This window comes from Portunus trituberculatus, chromosome 31 (assembly GCF_017591435.1).
Source record: "Portunus trituberculatus isolate SZX2019 chromosome 31, ASM1759143v1, whole genome shotgun sequence".
Classification (NCBI taxonomy): domain Eukaryota; kingdom Metazoa; phylum Arthropoda; class Malacostraca; order Decapoda; family Portunidae; genus Portunus; species Portunus trituberculatus.
Window position 1 is genome coordinate 23540617 of NC_059285.1, and position 19817 is coordinate 23560433.

The 19817-nt window shown below is 30.9% G+C and overlaps 1 protein-coding gene across 1 annotated transcript in view; it reads right to left on the reverse strand.

Moving 5' to 3' along the window:
* Positions 1–273: 273 nt before the first annotated feature.
* Positions 274–19817, reverse strand: part of LOC123511109 (basic salivary proline-rich protein 2-like) — a 53772-nt gene continuing 34228 nt past the window's right edge. The window contains exons 2-3 of the mRNA XM_045266731.1: positions 515–1479; positions 274–363 (exon numbers count right to left, since the gene is read on the reverse strand). Coding sequence (XP_045122666.1) covers positions 274–363; positions 515–1479 — 1055 coding nt within the window. The remainder of the gene's footprint in view (positions 364–514; positions 1480–19817) is intronic.

Here is a 19817-nt window from a genome sequence, read left to right on the forward strand (position 1 = left end):
CCAGCACTTCACCACTGCGACACCTCGTAAGTATCACTTCCCCTCGTCCCGTTTTTTCCACATTGCCTCCATATAGGATTAGTATTATTGTTAGGTATTGTTAAGTTGGGTTCTTTATTGTTATATGTATTTGTGTGTTATATCTATATGTGTATGGCAGTCCAGGGGCTTAGGTGAGTTCTTCTTAACGCCCTTCAGGAGGTTGTTAAAGGGAGCCAGAAGAGCGGCGGCCTGGGGGATGAACCGGTGGTAGTAGTTAATCATTCCCAGGAATTACCTGAGTTTCCTGACGGTCGTGGGGCGCGGGAAATCCTCAATGGCTGCCACCTTCTGGGGGAGGGGCTCCAGGCCTTCCACACTCACCTTGTGGCCCAGAAAGTCCACGGACGGGCTTGGAGTTTGAGGCCATGATCCTGAAGGCGACTAAGCACCAGCCGCAGGTGAACTGCATGCTGCTGAGGCGAGGAGGAACGCGACGAGAATGTCATCAATGTAAACGACGACGAAGTCCAACCCTCTCAGGACCCTGTTCATGAACGGCTGGAAGGTCTGGGCGACGTTGCGAAGACCGAAGACCGAAGTATCTTTCAGGGCGGGTCATGGCGTTAAGGGCCCTGTAATCCCCGCACGCCCGCCATTCTCCATCCTGGGCCTTGGGCACCATGTGAAGTGGCGACGCCCAGTTGCTGTCAGACGGGCGTACAATGCCTTCTTCCAGCATGAGGTCAAACTCCTTGCGCGCAGCGTGAAGACGTTCCGGGGGCAGCGGCCGGGGCGACCGAAGCACGGAGGACCAGCCGTCACGATGGAGTGCTGTACCCCGTGTTGGACCCGAGATAGGGCGGACTGTAGGGATGTAAGGAGGGGAAATTCCTAGAGGAGGGACTCGAACTGCATCACTTGGCGGAGGGTGGTGAGGGACGGCGTCGGCTGCACGCAGGGCTCTGCGTGGATAATGTTGGCCGAGGGGTGGTGCAGGAGGCATCTGCGGCGTGGATCCACCTGGAGGTCGTGAGCAGCGAGAAAATCCATCCCCAGGATTGCCTGCTCCACGTCCACCACCACAAATGCCCATGGGAAACGGCTGCCGGGCAGGAGTGGGCTGACGGGGCACTGACGGCGGGACCGAGGCAAAGCCCTCCGTGGGCTGCGGAGGAGCGGGCGGCCAGTAGGGGTGCCTGGCGCCGACCGAAGGCTGCGAAGGAGCGCGCCCAGCCGAGACTCGCAGATGAGTGGGCGGCGCGGAGGCCCGGCGAAAAGTAGACTGCAGACGTGATGATGGAGGGAGGCCTTCACCGAAGCAAGGCAGGCCTCGGTGGAGCTGGTCACTGCAGCCAGGGGTGGGTTGCGGCGAGCCCCAGCGGTCACCGCCGCCTGTTGCTGGAGGACGTGGAGAGAGAGAGATTCCGCTGGTGCGGTTGGCTGGTCCGTCGGGGCTGCGGCACTGACGGCGCACAGGCAGGCCGGGGCGGGGGTCTGCTGGGGGGGGGGGATGACCGTTACTGCCGTTTATTATGTACAGACAAGCGAGCGGAGATGAGTTGAGCGGTGTGTGTCACGGAGTTTCGGTGCTGAATGACTCCGCTGAATACCTGGGCAGTGACCTCCCATCGTCCAGCAGGGGTCAGGTCACTGCACCTGGCCCGGCTTAGCGGGGGATCGGCGTGATGCGTGCAATCCCCAGGCCGTGACCTCGCCTAACCCAGCCTTTCTCAGGTAGTTCTACACCCGGGGCGGAGTAACGGCGTAACAGCATGGTGGTAGTAGTAGTGGTGGTGGTGGTAGTAGTAATAGTAGTAGTAGTAGTAGTAGTAATAGTATTAGTAGTGGGGTTCACTACAGAGGAAAAACACACTATTTGTTTAAGAAACTGAAATATGTCAAAAAAGGGTTATTTTGGTGTTTCCAGCATTTTATGCACCAAAACTTAGAAATACTACAATGTTAATGTTACAACGTCTCATTTATGTGTGTTTTGGTAGTATTTCTTTGTTTTGGTGCAAGAAGGCTGAAAACTACTAAAATAACATGTTTTTGTTAATTTTACTTAGATTTCTCTATAATGCCTTTTAATCATAAATTTTATCGTTATGAAATAAAACAATGTAAAATGATGAGTAGGCAAAAAAAAATTTTTTAAACACCTTAAAAACACATAAATAATACGTTTCTAACAAATATCGTGGTTTCTTTGATTTTTCTGACTTTTGGTGCATAAAACGCTGGAATAGTAAAAAACAATCCATTTTTGACATATTTCAATGCCTTAGACAAATAATGTGTTTAGCCTGCATTTCAGAGTTTTCGTGCATAAAACGTTGGAATATACCAAAATAATCCATTTTTGACACATTGCAGTTCTTTAGACAAATAATGTGTTTTACCTGCAATTTTGAGTTTTGTTGCATAAAACATTTGAATACACCAAAATATTCCATTTTTGACATATTTCAGTTCCTTAGACAAATAGTTTGTTTTGCCTGCATTTCTGTGTTTTGGTGCAAAAAAAGCTGAAATCTACTGAAATAAAAACGTTTTTGTTAATTTTACTTTGGTTTTCTATACTAGCTTGTTTTTATTAATATAATCGTTATGAAGCAAAATAATGTAAAATAATGATTAAGAAAAATTTTCATCGAGACACATAAATAAGAAATTTTTACAAATAAACTGTTTTACCAGCATTTTTAAGTTTTAGTGCATAAAAAGCTGGAATACCCCAAAATAACCCACTTGTAACATATTTCAGTTCCTTACACTAATAGTGTGTTTTGATAGATTTTCTGTGTTATGATGCAAAAAAGCTGAAAACTACTAAAATAACACGTTTTTGTTGATTTTACTTTGGTTTCTATAATATATTATCTTGTTTCCATCAATTTTATCGTTTTTGAAATAAAACCATGTAAAATGACGAATAAGCAAAATTTTTAATGGATATAGTTTTTTTTTCATAAAACACCTTAAAAACACATAAATAAGACGTTTTAACAAATATAGTGTTTTGCCTGCATTTCTGAGTTTTGGTGTATAAAACGCTGGAATACACCAAAATAACGCATTTTTGACATATTTCATTCCTTTAGACAAATAGTGTGTTTTGGTACCTTTTTTGTGTTTTGGTGCAAAAAAGCTGAAATCTTCTAAAATAACACGTTTTTGTTAATATTACTTTGGTTTCTTTGTACTATCTTGTTTTCATAAACTTTATCGTTTTGTATCAGTACAATGTAAAATGAAGAATAAGCAAAATTTTCATTCGAGATAGTTTTTTTTTCATAAAACACCTTAAAAACATTAAATAAGACTTAAAAAATATAGTGTATTGCCTGCATTTCTGAGTTTTGGTGCATAAAACGCTGGAATACTCCAAAATATCCCATTTTTGACACATTTCAGTTCATTAGAAAAATAGTGTGTTTTGCTTGCATTTTTGTTGATATTACTTTGGTTTATTTGTACTATCTTGTTTTCATCAACTTTATCGTTTTGGATCAATACAATGTAAAATGACGAGTAAGCAAAATTTTCATTTGAGAAAGTTTTTTTTTTTTTTTTATAAAACACCTTAAAAACACTAAATAAGACTTAACAAATATAGTGTTTTGCCTGCATTTTTGGGTTTTGATGCATAAAACGCTGGAATACTCCAAAATATCCCATTTTTTTTTATATATTCAAGTACCTTAGACAAGAACTGTGTTTTGCCTATATTTTAAAGTTTTGGTGCATAAAACGCTAAAATACACCAATATAACCCTTTTTTGACACTTTTTATTTCCTTAGACAAATTGTGTGTTTTGCCTGCACTTCTGAGTTTTGTTGCATAAAAAAACTGGAATACACTAAAATAACCCCCTTTTTTTTTTACATATTTCATTTCCTTACACAAATAGTGTGTTTTACGTCAGTTTCTGTGTTTTGGTGCAAAAGAAGCTGAAAATTACTAAAATAACACGTTTTGTTACTTTTACTTTGGTTTTTCTATATTGGCTTGTTTTTATCAAATATATGTATATATATAAATGTATGTATATATATATATATATATATATATATATATATATATATATATATATATATATATATATATATATATATATATATATATATATATATATATATATATATATATATATATATATATATATATATATATATATATATATATATATATATATATATATATATATATATATATATATATATATATATATATATGTATGTATATAAATGTAATGGACTTTAATAAACGAAATTTGCAATCGAGATAGATATTTTTTTCATAAAACACCTTAAAAACACATAAATAAGACTTTTTTTTGTGCATAAAACGTTGGAATATACCAAAATAACGTATTTTTCACATATATCATTTCCTTAGAAAAATATTATGTTTTGCCTGCAATTCAGAGTTTTGGTGCTTAATAAAACGCTGGAATACACCAAAATAACCCATTTTTGACACATTTTATTTCTTTAGGCAAATCGTATTTTTTTTCATGCAATTCTAAGTTTTATTGCATAAAACGCTGGAATGCACCAAAATAACCCATTTATGAAATATTTCAGTTCCATACACAAATAGTGTGTTTTGCCTGCATTTCTGCGTTTTGGTGCAAAAATCATGAAAACTACTATAATAACACGTTTTTGTTATTTTTACTGTAGTTTCTTTATAATGGCTTGTTTTTATCAATTATATTGTTTTGAGGCAAAACAAGTTAAATTAATTGAAAAAAAAATTTCAATGGAGTTGTTTTTTTATAAAACACCTTAGAAACACATAAATAACACGTTTTTAAGAATATAGTGTTTTGCCTGCGTTTCTAAGTTTTGGTGTTAGTGCATAAAACGCTGGAATACACCAAAATAACCCATTTTTGACATTATTCAATTCATGAAACAAATAGTGTATTTTACCTGCATTTAAGAGTTTTGATGCATAAAACGCTGGAATACACAAAAATAAACCATTTGTAACATATCAGTTAATTCGAAAAATAGTGTGTTTTGCCTCCATTTCAGAGATTTGGTGCATAAAACGCTGGAAACCTCTAAAATAAACAACTTGTGACATATTTCAGTTCCTTAGAAAAATAGTGTAATTTACTTGCATTCCAGAGTTTTGGTGCTTAAAACGCTGGAATACACGAAAATAATCCATTTTAGACACAATTTAGTTCCTTAGACAAATAATGTGTTTTTCCTGCAATTCAAGTTTTGTTGAATAAAACTCTAGAATACACCAAAATAACCAATATTTGACATATTTCAGTTCCTTCGACAAATAGTGTGTTTTGCTTGCATTTCCGATTGTTGGTGCATAAAACGCTGGATTACACTGAAGTAACCGATTTTTTACATATTTCAGGTCCTTAAACAAATAGTGAGTTTTGCCTGCATTTATGTGTTTTGGTGCATAAAAAACTGAAAACTACTAAATTAACATATTTCTGTTACTTGTACTTTGGTTTTTCTATATTGGCTTGTTTTCAACAATTATATCGTTTCGAAGAAAAATGTAAAATGACTTGAATAAACAAAATTTCTAATCGAAACAGTTTATTTTTTCATAAAACACCTTTAAAATACACAATTAAGACGTTTTTACAAATATAAAGTTTTGCCTGCATTTCTGAGTTTTGGTGCATAAAACGCTGGAATACTAAAAAATAACCCATTTTCTGCATATTTCTTTTCCTGAAACAACTAGTGTTTTTTGCCAGCATTTCAGAGTTTTGGTGCATATAACACTAGAACACATAAAAATAACCCATTTTTGACACATTTTAGTTCCTTAGGCAAATAGTGTGTTTTGCCTGCAATTCTGAGCTTTGTTGCATAAAACGCTGGAATACATTAATATAACCAATTTTTTACATATTTCATTTCTTATGACAAATAGAGTGATTTGCCTGCATTTTTGTGTTTTGGTGCAAAAAAAGCTGAAAACTACTAAAATAACATGTTTTTGTTGCTTTTAATTTGGTTTCTCTATTTTGGCTTGTTTTTATCAATTATATCGTTTTGAAGCAAAAATATGTAAAATGACTTGAATTAACAAAATATTCAATAAAGATAGTTTTTTTTCATAAAAAACACATAAATAAGACGTTTTAACAAATAAAGTGTTTTGCATGCATTTCTAATATTTGGTGCATAAAACTCTGGAATACACCAAAATACCGCATTTTTGACATATATCATTTCCTTAGAAAAATAGTGTGTTTTGCCTGCATTTCAGAGTTTTGTTGCATAAAACGGTGAAATAAACTAAATTAAACCATTTTTGACACATTTTACGCGTAGTTCCTTAGAGAAATAGTGTGTTTTGCCTGCAATTCTGAATTTTGTTGCATAAAACGCTGGAATGCACCAAAATTACCAATTTTTTTTACATATTACAGTTCCATAGGCAAATAGTGTGTTTTGCCTGCATTTCTGTGTTTTGGTGCAAAAACCTGAAAACTACTTAAATAACACGTTTTTGTTACCTTTACTTTGGTTTCTCTATATTAGCTTGTTTTTATATAAACAATTATATCGTTTTGAAGCAAAATAAGTTAATTTACTTGAATAATGAACTTTTTCAATTGAGATGGGTTTATTTTCATAAAACACCTTAAAAATACATAAATAAGACATTTAAAAAAAAATACAGTGTTGTGCCTGCATTTTTAAGTTTTGGTGCATAAAACGCTAGAATACACGAAAATAACGTATTTTTGACATTATTCAGTTCCTTAATTAAACAAACACGTTTTCCCTGTATTTCAGAGTTTTGGTGCATAAAACGCTAGAATACACCATAATAAGCCATTTGTAACACATTTTAGCTCCTTTGACAAATAGTATGTTTTACCTGCATTTCAGAGATTTGGTGAATAGAACTCTTGAACACTCCAAAATAAACTATTTATGACATATTTCAATTCCTTAGACAAATAGTGTTTTGCCTGCATTTCAGACATTTGGTGCAAAAAACGCTGGAATACACCAAAGTAATCCATTTTTGGCACATTTTAGTTCCTTAGACAAATAGTATGTTTTGCTGGCAATTCTGAGTTTTGTTGCATAAAACGCTAGAATACACCAAAATTTCCCATTTTTGACATATTTTAGTTTCTGAGACAAATAGTGTGTTTTGGTAGCATTACTGTTTTTTGGTGCAAAATAGCTTAAAAACTACAATTTGTTTTTTTAATTTTACTTTGGTTTCTCTATATTACCTTGTTTCCATCAATTTTATCGTTTTGAAGGAAAACAATGTAAAAAGACGAATAAGCAAAATTTTCACTCGACATTAAAAAAAAAAAAAAAAAACTTAAAAATACGTCAATATAAGGATCTAACAAATAAGGTATTTTGGCTGTATTTCTAAGTTTTGGTGCATAAAACGCTGAAGTACACTAAATTAATGCATTTTTTACATATTTCAGTTCCTTACAAAAATAGTATGTTTTGCCTACATTTCAGAGTCTTAGTGCATAAAACGCTGGAATACTAAAAAAATAACCCATTTTTGACATATTTCAGTTCCTTAGAGAACTAGTGTGTTTCGCCTGCTTTTTAGAGTTTTGGTGCATAAAACGCTTGAATACACCAAAATAACCGATTTTTGACATATTTAAGTTCCTTAGACAAATAGTGTGTTTTGCTTGCATTTCTGTTTTTGTTAAAAAAAAATCTGAAAATTACTAAAATAACACGTTTTCGGTACTTTTTTTTGTTTTCTCTATATTGGCTTGTTTTTTATCAATTGTATCGTTTTGAGGCTAAACAATGTAATGCACTTCAATAAAAAAAAAAATTTATATCGAAAGTTTTTTTTCATAAAACACCTTAAAAACACATAAATAAGATGTTTTAACAAATATAGTGTTTTGCCTTCATAAAACGCTGAAATACACCAAAATATCGCATTATTGACATATTTCAGTTCCTTAGGCAAATAGTGTGTTTTGGTAACATTTCTTAGTTTTTGGGGAAATAAGCTGAAAACGTACTAAAATAACACGTATTTGTTTATTCTACTTTGGTTTTTCTCTACTAGCTTGTTTTCATAAATTTTATCGTTCTGAAGCAATACAATATAAACTGACGAATAAGTAAAATTTTGAATTTAGATTGTTTTTTTTCATAAAACACCTTAAAAACATTTACTTTGGTTTCTCTATACTAGCTTTTTTTTCATGAATTTTATCGTTTTAAAGCAATACAATGTAAAATGACGAATAAGGAAAATTTTCAATCGAGATAGTTATTTTTAAAACACACATTAAAAAACATAAATAAGTCGTTTTAACAAATATGCATTTTTGAGTTTTGGTGTATAAAACGTTGGATTACACAAAAATAATTTATCTTTGTCACATTTTAGTTCCTAAGACAAAAAGTGTGTTTTGCTTGCAATTTTGAGTTTAGTTGCATAAACCGCTGGAATACACTTAAATAACAAATTTTTACATATTTCAGTTCCTTAGACACATTGTGTGTTTTGCCTGCATTTTTTGTGTTTTGCTGCAAAAAAAACTGAAAATTAGTAAAATAACATGTTTTTGTTATTGTTATCTTGGTTTCTCTATATTGGCTTGTTTTTATTAATTATATCGTTTTGAGGCAAAACAATGTAATGGACTTCAATAAGCAAAATTTTCAATGGAGATAGTTTTTTTTTTTCATAAAACACCTTAAAAACACATAAAAAAGACGTTTTTACAAATATAGTGTTTTGCCTCTATTTATAAGTTTAGGTGCATAAAATGCTGGAATACACCAAAATAACACACTTATGACATATTTAAGTTCCTTAGACAAATATTGTGTTTTGGTAGCATTTCTGTGTTTTGGTGCAAAAACCTTCTAAAATAACACGTTTTTGCTAATTTTACTTTGGTTTATCCATATTACCTTACTTCCATCAATTTTATCGTTTTGAAATACAACAATGTAAAAAGAAGAATAAGCAAAATATTCAATTGAGATAGTTTTTTATTTTCATAAAACACCTTAAAAACAAATAAATAAGACGTTTTAACAATTATAGTGTTTTGCCTGCATTTCTGAGTTTTGCTGCATAAAATGCTGGAATACACCAACATTTTTGACATATTTCTGTTCTTTAGACAAATAGTGTGTTTTGGTACCATTTCTGTGTTTTGGTGCAAAAAAGCTGAAAACTACTAAAATAACACGTTTTTGTTAATTTTACTTTGATTTCTTTATACCAGTTTTTTTTCTATCAATTCTATCGTTTTGAAGCAATATAATGTAAAATAACGAATGAGCAAAATTTTCAATCGAGATGTTTTTTTTTCATAAAACACTTTAAAGACACAAAAATAAGACGTTTTAAAAAAATATAGTGTTTTGCCTGCATAAAACGCTGGAATACTCCAAAATAAGCTATTTTTGACATATTTCAATTCCTTAGATAACTAGTGTGTTTTGCCTGCATTTCAGAATTTTGTGCAAAAAAAATGAAAACTACTAAAATAAACGTTTTTGTTACTTTTACTTTGTTTTTTTCTATATTGGCTTGTTTTTAAGAATATAGTGATTTGCCTGCATTTCTAAGTTTTGGTGCATAAAACGCTAGAATACACCAAAATAACGCATTTTTTACATTATTCAATTCCTTAAACTGTGTTTTGCCTGCATTTCAGAGTTTTGTTGCATAAAACGATGGAATACACCAAAATAACGCATTTTTTGACATTATTCAGATCCTTAAACGAATAGTGTGTTTTGCGTGCATTTCAGAGTTTTTGTGCATGAAACGATGGAATACTCTAAAGTAATTATTTTTTTGACATTTCAGTTCCTCAGATAAATAGCATGTTTCGTCTGCATTTCAGAGTTTTGATGCATAAAACGCTGGAATACACCAAAATAGCCCGTTTTTGACACATTTTATTTCCTTGGACAAATAGTTTGTTTTGCCTGCAATTTTGAGTTTTGTTGCATAAAACGGTGGAATACACCAAAATAATCCATTTTTCACATATTTCGGTTCCTTCGAAAAATAGTGTGTTTTCCCTGCTTTTCAAAGTTTTGGTGCATAAAACGCTGGAATACATCAAAATAACTGATTTGTTTTTACATATTTTTGGTCCTTCGACAAATTGTGTGTTTTGCGTGCATTTCTGTGTTTTGTAGAAAAAAAAAGCTGAAATCTACTAATTTAACACGTTTTTCTTACTTTTACTTTGGTTTCTCTATATTGGCTTGTTTTCATTCATTATATCGTTTTGAAGCATAATATAAAATGACTTGAAAAAACGAAATTTTCAATCGAGATAGTTATTTTTTTCTAAAACACCTTCAAAACACACAAATAAGACGTTTTAACAAATATAATGTTTTGACTGTATTTCTGAGTTTTGGTGCATAAACGCTGGACTTCTCCAAATAACCTATTTTTTTACATATTTCTGTTCCTTAGGCAACTAGTGTGTTTTGCCTGCATTTTAGAGTTTTGGTGCATATATCGCTAGAATATACTAAAATAACCTTAAAAACACAGTGTTTTCCCTGCATTTCTAAGTTTTTATGCAAAAAACGCTTAAATACACCAAAATAACCCATTTTTTACACATTTTAGTTCCTTAGACAAATAGTATGTTTTGCCTGCAATTCTGAGTTTTGTTTTCCCTGCATATCTGTATTTAGGTGCAAAACACCTAAAAACTACTAAAATAATACATTTTTGGTACTTTTACTTTGGTTTCTCTATATTGGCTTGTTTTAACAATTATATCGTTTTGAAGCAAAAGAAAATAAATTACTTGAATAAACAAAATATTCAAAGGAGATGGGTTTTTTTCATAAAACACCTTAAAAACACATAAATAAAGACGCTTTTAAAAAGATAGTGATTTGCCTGCATTTCTAAGTTTTCGTGCATAAAACGCAATACACGAAAATAATGCATTTTTTTATATTATTCAGTTCCTTAAACAAATATGGTGTTTTGCCTGCATTTCAGAGTTTTGGTGCATAAAACGCTGGAATACACCAGAGTAATAAATTTTTGACATATATTAGTTCCTTAGACAAATAGTGTGTTTTCCCTGCAATTATGAGTGCTGTTGCATAAAACGCTGGAATACACCAAAATAACCGATTTTTGACATATTTTATGCCCATAGACAAATAGTGTGTTTTGCCTGCATTTCTGTGTTTTGCTGAAAAAAAAGCTGAAAACAACTAAATTAACACGTTCTTGTTACTTTTACTTTGGTTTCTCTATATTGGCTTGTTTTCATCAATTATATCGTTTTGAAATAAAATGTAAAATGACGTGAATAAACAAAATTTTCCGGCGATAGTCTTTTTTTCATAAAACACTTTCAAACAGACAAATAAGACGTTTTAACATATATAATGTTTTCCCTGCATTTTTTAGTTTAGGTGAATAAAACGCTGAAATACTCCAAAAAAAAAAAAAAAAACATTTTTTTTACATATATCTGTTCCTTAGACAACTAGTGTATTTTGCCTGCGTTTCAGAGTTTTTGTTCATATAACACTGGAATATACCAAAATAACCCTTTTTTCACACATTTTAGTTCCTTCAGCATATAGTGTGTTTTGCCTGCAATTCTAAGTTTTATTGCATAAGACGCTGGAATACTCTATAATAACCCATTTTTGACATATTTCAGTTTTTTCGACAAATAGTGTTATTTGACTGCTTTTCTGTGTTTTGGTGCAAAAAAAACTGAAAACTACTAATATTACACGTTTTTGTTGCTTTTACTTTGGTTTCTCTATATTGGCTTGTTTTTATCAATTATATCGTTTTGAAGCAACATAATGTAAAATAATTTGAATAAACAAATTTTAACTCAAGATATTTTTTTTTCATAAAAAAAAACATTAAAAACACATAAATAAGACGTTTTTACAAATATAGTGTTTTGCCTGCATTTTTAAGTTTTCGTGCATAAAACGCTTCAATACACCAAAATAACCCATTTTTTACATATATCAGTTCTTTAGACAAATAGTGTGTTTTGGTAGCATTTTTGTGTTTTGGTGCAAAAAAGTTGAAAACTACAAAATAACACGTTTTTGTTAATTTTACTTTGGATTCTCTATATTACCTTGTTTCCATCATTTTTTTCGTGTTGAAAAAAAACTAAAATTATGAATAAGCAAAATTTTCAATCGATATAGTTTTTTTTTTCATAAAACACCTTAAAAACACATAAATAAGATGTTCTAACTAATACAGTGTTTTACCTGCATTTCTGAGTTTTTGTGCAAAAAACGCTGAAATTCACCAAAATAACGCATTTTTGACATATTTCAGTTCCTTGGGCAAATAGTGTGTTTTGGTAGCATTTCTGAGTTTTGGAGGAAAAAAGCTGAAAACCACTAAAATAACACGTTTTAGTTAATTTTACTTTGATTTCTCTATATTACCTTGTTTTCATAAATTTTAACGTTATGAAGGACAACAATATAAAACACCTTAAAAACACATAAATAAGACTTTTTAACAAATATAGTAATTTGCCTGCATTTCTGAGTTTTGGTGCATAAAACGCTGAAATACTCCGAAATAACCCATTTTTGACATATTTCAGTTCCTTAGAAAAATAGTGTGTTGTGCCTGCATTTCAGAATAATTGTGGTTCATGAAACGCTGGAATACTCCCAAATAACCCATTTTTTACATACTTCAGTTCCATAGACAAGTAGGGTGTTCTGCCTGTATTTCAGAGTTTTTGTGCATAAAACGCTGAAATACACCAAAATAACCCATTTATGACACATCTTAGTTCCTTAGACAAAAAGTGTTTCTTTTCTGCAATGCTTAGTTTTCTTGCATAAAACGCTGGAATACACTAAAGTAACCCACTTTTTACATATTTCTGTTAATTAGACAAATAGTGTTTTTTGCTTGCACTTGAGTGTTTTGGTGCAAAAAAAGCTGAAAATTACTAAAATAACACGTTTTTGTTACTTTTTCTTTGGTTTCACTATATTGGCTTGTTTTTATCAATTATATTATTTTGAGGAAAACTTCATTAAAGAAATTTTTCAATCGAAATAGTTTTTTTTTCATAAAACACCTTAAAAACACATAAATAAGAGGTTTTTACAAATATAATGTTTTGCCTGCATTTCTAAGTTTTCGTGTTTTAAATTGATTTTTAAGTTTTGGTGCGTAAAACGCTTGAATACACCAAAATAACACTATTTTTGACATATTTCAGTTTCTTAGACAAATAGTGTGTTTTGGTAGCATTTCTGTGTTTTGGTGCAAAAAAGCTGAAAACTTCTAAAATAACACGTTATTCTTAATATTACTTTGGTTTCTTTATATTATAATATCTTGTTTCCATCAATTTTATCGGTTTGAAATAAAACAATGTAAAAGGACGAATAAGCAAAATTTTCAATTGAGAAATTTTTTTTTCATAAAACACCTTAAAAACACATAAATAAAACGTTTTAACAAACATAGGGTTTTTTGCCAGCATTTCTAAGTTTGGGTACATTAAACGCTGGAATACACCAAAATAACGCATTTTTGACATATATCAGTTCTTTAGAAAAATAGTGTGTTTTGCCTGCATTTTAGAGTTTTGGTGCATAAAAAGCTGGAATACACCAAAATAACCCATTTTTGGCACATTTTAGTTCCTTAGGCGTATAGTGATTTTTTCCTGCAATTCTGAGTTTTGTTACATAAAACGCTGAAATACACCAATATAACGCATTTTTGACATATTTCAGTTTCATAGACAAATAGTGTGTTTTGCCTGCATTTCTGTGTTTTGGTGCAAATAACCTGAAAACTACTAAAATAACATGTTTTTATTACTTTTACTTTGGGTGGTCTATATTGGCTTGTTTATATCAATTATATCGCTTTGAATCAATACAATTTAGATTAGTTAAATAAAAAAAATGTGAGATTTGTTTTTTATAAAACACCTTCAAAAAACATATATAAGACATTTTTAAAAATTTAGTGCATTTCTAAGTTTTGGTGCATAAAACGCTGGAATACCCCAAAAATAACGCATTTTTTACATTATTCACTTCCTTAAACAAATAAGGAGTTTTGCCTGCATTTGAGGGTTTTGGTGCATAAAACACTTGAATACACCAAAATAAACCATTTGTAACACATTTTAGTTCCTTCGACAAATAGTGTGTTTTCCCTGCATTTCAGAGTTTTGGTCCATAAAACGCTTGAACCCTCCTAAATACGTAAACTATTTTTGACATATTTTTGTTCTTTAGACAAATAGTGTGTTTTGCCTGTATTTCAAAATTTTTGTGCATAAAACGCTGGAATACACCAAAATAACCCATTTATGACACATTTTAGTTCCTTAGACAAATAGTGTGTTTTCCCTGCAATTTTGAGTTTTGTTGTATAAAACGCTGGAATTCACCAAAATAACCCATTTTTGACATATATCAGTTCCTTCGACAAATAGTGTTTTTTGTCTGCATCTCATAGTTTTGGTGCATAAAACGCTGGAATACACCAAAATAACCGATTTTTTCCATATTTCAAGTCCTTAAACAAATAGTGTGTTTTGCCTGCATTTCTGTGTTTTGGTTGAAAAAAACCTAAAAACTACTAAATTAACACGTTTTTGTTACTTCTACTTTGGTTTCTCTATATGGGCTTGTTTTCAGCATTTATATGGTTTGGAAGAAAAATGTAAAAGAACTTAAATAAACAGAATTTTTAATCGATAGTTTTTTTTTTTATAAAACACCTTAAAAACACACAAATAAAACGTTTTAACTAATATAATGTTTTGCATACTTTTCTGAGTTTTGGTGCATAAAATGCTGGAATACTCCAAAATAACCTGGTTTTTTTTTTATATATATATTTCTGTTCCTTAGACAACTAGTATGTTTTTCCTGCATTTCAGAGTTTTGGTGCATATAACGCTGGAATTCACCAAAATAACCCATTTTTGGCATATTTTAGTTCCTTAGGAAAATATTGTCATTTGCTTGCAATTTTGTGTTTTGTTGCATAAATCGCTGGAATACACTAAAATACCCCATTTTCGACATATTTACGTTCTTTTGACAAATAGTGTGATTTGCCTGTATTTTTGTGTTTTGATGCAGAAAAAATAACACGTTTTTCTTACTTTTACTTTGGTTTTCTATATTGGCTTGTTTTTATCAATAATATCGTTTTCAAACAAACCAATGTAAAATGACTTGAATAAACAAAATTTTTAATCAAATTTTTTTCATAAAACACCTTAAAAACACATAAATAAGACGTTTCTACAAATATAATGTTTTGTCTGCAATTCTAAATTTTCGTGCATAAAACACTTAAATACACCAAAATAACCCATTTTTGACATATTTCAGTTTCTTAGATAAATTCTGGGGCCGCTTTGGGGTCCGAGGGGTCTCCAAGCGCACGGGTTCGAATCCTGTCCACGGTCTGAGTGTAGGTTGGGCTTCCTCACTCGGGATAACGGTTTCTTAGCGGGTGGGCTTTGAGATAGGAGGTATACCAAAAAGTATCCCCATTAGCCCATAAATCCCCGTGAAAAGCCCGCATGGTATAAATGAAAAAATAAAGAATAATGTGTTTTGGTAGCATTTCTGTGTTTTGGTGCAAAAAAAGATTAAAACTACTAAAATTACACGTTATTGTTAATTTTACTATGGATTCTCTATATTACCATAACATAACACAAATAATAGGATAACAAAGGGCAACCAGGGCCCATCTAGGTTATCCTGTATCAGTCGCACAGCGACCTCATCATCAGTACTTAAAGATACACTTACAAGTAAACAATACATTGTATAATAATTCTAAATATTTGGCCCATTAACAGGGCTAAGTCCTGCAGCGAATTCCTCTACAATCTGTGATCCACATACATGGGGATCATGTCTTGTTTAACTATAGTAAATTTCTTATAAAAACTATCATGCAGCGCTATACATAACTAACTATAAATCTAATAAATTTAAGTGCTTATCTAATCTGTTTTTAAACATTGTCAAACTAGTGATATTTACAACCCTCTCTGGCAATGCATTCCAGAAGTCTACCCTATGACAAAAGAAATATTTTCTTATATTTAACCTGCAGCCTTGCTTTCTAATCTTCCTGCCATGATTTCTAGTCCTACTTCCATCCTCTAAGGTACAGAAAGATCTCACATCTATATAGTTTGTATCTGAGAAAATTTTAAATAACTCTATCATATCCCCTCTTATACATCTCCTCTCAAATGAAAATATGTTTAATTCATTTAATCTATCTCGATTCTACAGGCGCTTTAATGCTGGCATCATCCTAGTTGCTCTTCTCTGAACTGTTTCTAACATATTGATATCCTGCCTATAATGGGGTGACCAGGCCTGTATGCAATACTCTAAATGGGGCCTAACATAGGAATTATATAAGCTACGCACCACTTCCTTACTTTTATAACTAACATTTCTATTTATAAAACCCAGGATCCTATTTGCCCTATTTCTTGCTTCTAAACATTGCTTTGAAAATTTCATCAATTTTATCGTTTTGAAATAAAACAATGTAAAATGACGAATAAGCAAAATTTTAAATCGAGATTATTTTTTTTTTCATAAAACACGTTAAAACACATAAAAAAGATGTTTTCACAAATATATTGTTTTACCTTCATTTCTGAATTGTGGTGCAAAAAACGTTGGAATACTTCAAAACATCCCATTTTTGACATATTTCAGTTCCTTAGAAAAATAGTGTGTTTTGCCTGCATTTCAGAGTTTTGGTGCATAAAACGCTGGAATACACCAAAATAACCCATTTTTTACCCATTTTAATTCCTCACACAAAAAGTGTGTTTTGCCTGCAATTCTGAGTTTTGTTGCATAAAACGCTGGAATACACTAAAATAACCCATTTTTTTTTTTTTTTACATATTTCAGTTAATTAGACAAATACTGTGTTTAACCGGTATTTCTGTGTTTTGGTGCAAAAAAAGCTGAAAATTACTAAAATAACACGTTTTTGTTATTTTTTCTTTGGTTTCTCTATATTCCCTTGTTTTTTTTTTTTTTTTTTTATCAATAACATCGTTTTGAGGCAAAATAATGTAATGGACTTCAATAAACAAAATTTTCATCGAGATATTGTTTTGTTTTCATAAAACATCTTAAAAACACATAAATAAGATGTTTTAACAAATATTGTGTTAGGCCTGCATTTTTTAGTTTTGGTGCATAAAACACTAGAATACTCCAAATTAACCCATTTTTGACATAATTATTTTACTTCCTTAAAAATATAATGTGTTTTGCCTGCATTCCATAGTTTTAGTGCATAAAAACGCAGGAATACTCCAAAATAACCCATTTTTAACATGTTTCAGTTCCTTAGACAATTAGAGTGTTTTGGCTGCCTTTCAGAGTTTTGTTGCATAAAACTTTAGAATACACTAAAATAACCACTTTTCTTTTTACATATTTCAGATCGTTACACAAATATTGTGTTTTGCCTGCATTTTTTGTGTTTTGGTTTAAAAAAAAGCTGAAAATTACTAAATAATACGTTTTAGTGAATTTTACTTTGGTTCCTCTACATTGGCTTGTTTTTATCAATTATATCGTTTTTTTTTTCGTTTTTTCATAAAACACCTCAAAAACACCAATAAGTCGTTTTTACAAATATAGTGTTTTGCCTGCACGTCTAAGTTTTGGTTCATAAAACGCTGAAATACACTAAAATAAACCATTTCCAACACATTTTAGTTTATTGGACAAATAATGTGTTTTCCCTGTATTTCAGAGTTTTGGTGCATAAGACGCTGGAATACTCCAAAATAAACCATTTTTGACATATTTCACTTCCTTAGACAAATAGTGTGTTTTGCCTGCATTTCAAAGTTTGCCTGCAATTCTGAATTTTGTTGCATAAAACGCTGGAATACACCAAAATAACCCATTTTTTACATATATCAGTTCCTTTCAAAAAAATTTTTTTTTGCCTGCATTTCACAGTTTTGGTGCATAAAACGCTGGAATACACCAAAATAACAGATTTTGTTTATATATATATATATATATATATATATATATATATATATATATATATATATATATATATATATATATATATATATATATATATATATATATATATATATATATATATATATATATATATATATATATATATATATATATATATATATATATATATATATATATATATATATATATATATATATATATATATATATATATATATATATATATATATATATATATATATATATATATATATATATATATATATATATATATATATATATATATATATATATATATATATATATATATATATATATATATATATATATATATATATATATCAGGTCTTTAAACAAATAGTGTGTTTTGCCTGCATTTTTGTGTTTTGGTGCAAAAACACTGAAAACTACTAAATCAACACGTTTTAGTTACTTCTACTTTGGTTTCTCTATATTGGCTTGTTTTCATCAATTATATCGTTTTGAATAAAAATGTAAAATGACTTGAATACACAAAATTTTCAATCGATAGTTTTTTTTTTCATAAAACAACTTAAAAAAGCACCATTAAAATGTTTTAACAAATATAATGTTTTGCATGGATTTCTGAGTTTTGGTGCATAAAACGCTGGAAAACTCCAAAATAACCCATATTTTACATATTTTTTTCCTTAGGCAACTAGTGTGTTTTCCCTGCATTTCAGAATTTTGGTACATATAACGCTGGAATACACCAATATAACCCATTTTTTATACATTTCAGTTCCTTAGGCAAATAGTGTCTTTTGCCTGCAAGTTTCAGTTTCTTTGCATAAAACGTTGGAATTCACTAAAATAACCAATTATTGACAAATTTAAGTTCTTTTGACAAATCGTGTGATTTGCCTGCATTTCTCTGTGTTAATAATAAAAAAAAGCTGAAAACTACTAAAATAACACGTTTATGTTAGTTTTACTTTGGTTTCTCTATATAGGCTTGTTTTTATCAATTACATCGTTTTGAAGTAAAACAATGTAAAATGACATGAATAAACAAAATTTTTAATCAACATAGTTCTATTTTTCATAAAACACCTTAAAAACACATAAATAATACGTTTTTACAAATATAGTGTTTTGCCTGGATTTCTAAGTTTTCGTGTATAAAACGCTTAAATACACCAAAATAACCCATTTTTGACATATTTCAGTTTCTTACACAAACAGTGTGTTTTTGTAGCTTTTCACTGTTTTGGTGCAAAAAACCTGAAAACTACTAAAATAACACGTTTTTTTTCATTTTACTGTGGTTTCTCTATATTACCTTGTTTCCATCAATTTTATCGTTTTGAAATAAAACAATGTAAAATGACGAATAAGGAAAATTTTCAATCGGGATAGATTTTTTTTTCATAAAACACCCTAAAAACACATAAATAAAATATTTTAACAAATATAATGTTTTAACTGCATTTTTTAAGTTTTGGTGCATAAAACGCTGAAACAAACCAAACTAACGCATCTTTGACATATTTCACTTTCTTTGGCAAATAGTGCGTTTTGCCTGCATTTCAGAATTGTGGTGCATCAAACGCTGGAACACTCCCAAATAACCCATTTTGGATATATTTAAGTTCCTTAGACAAGTAGGGTAATTTCTCTGTTCTTCAGAATTTTGGTGCATGAAACGCTGGAATGCACTAAAATAACCCATTTTTGACACATTTTAGTTCCTTAAACAAAAAGTGTTTTTTTTTCTCCAATTCTGAGTTTTGTTGCATAAAACGCTGCAATACA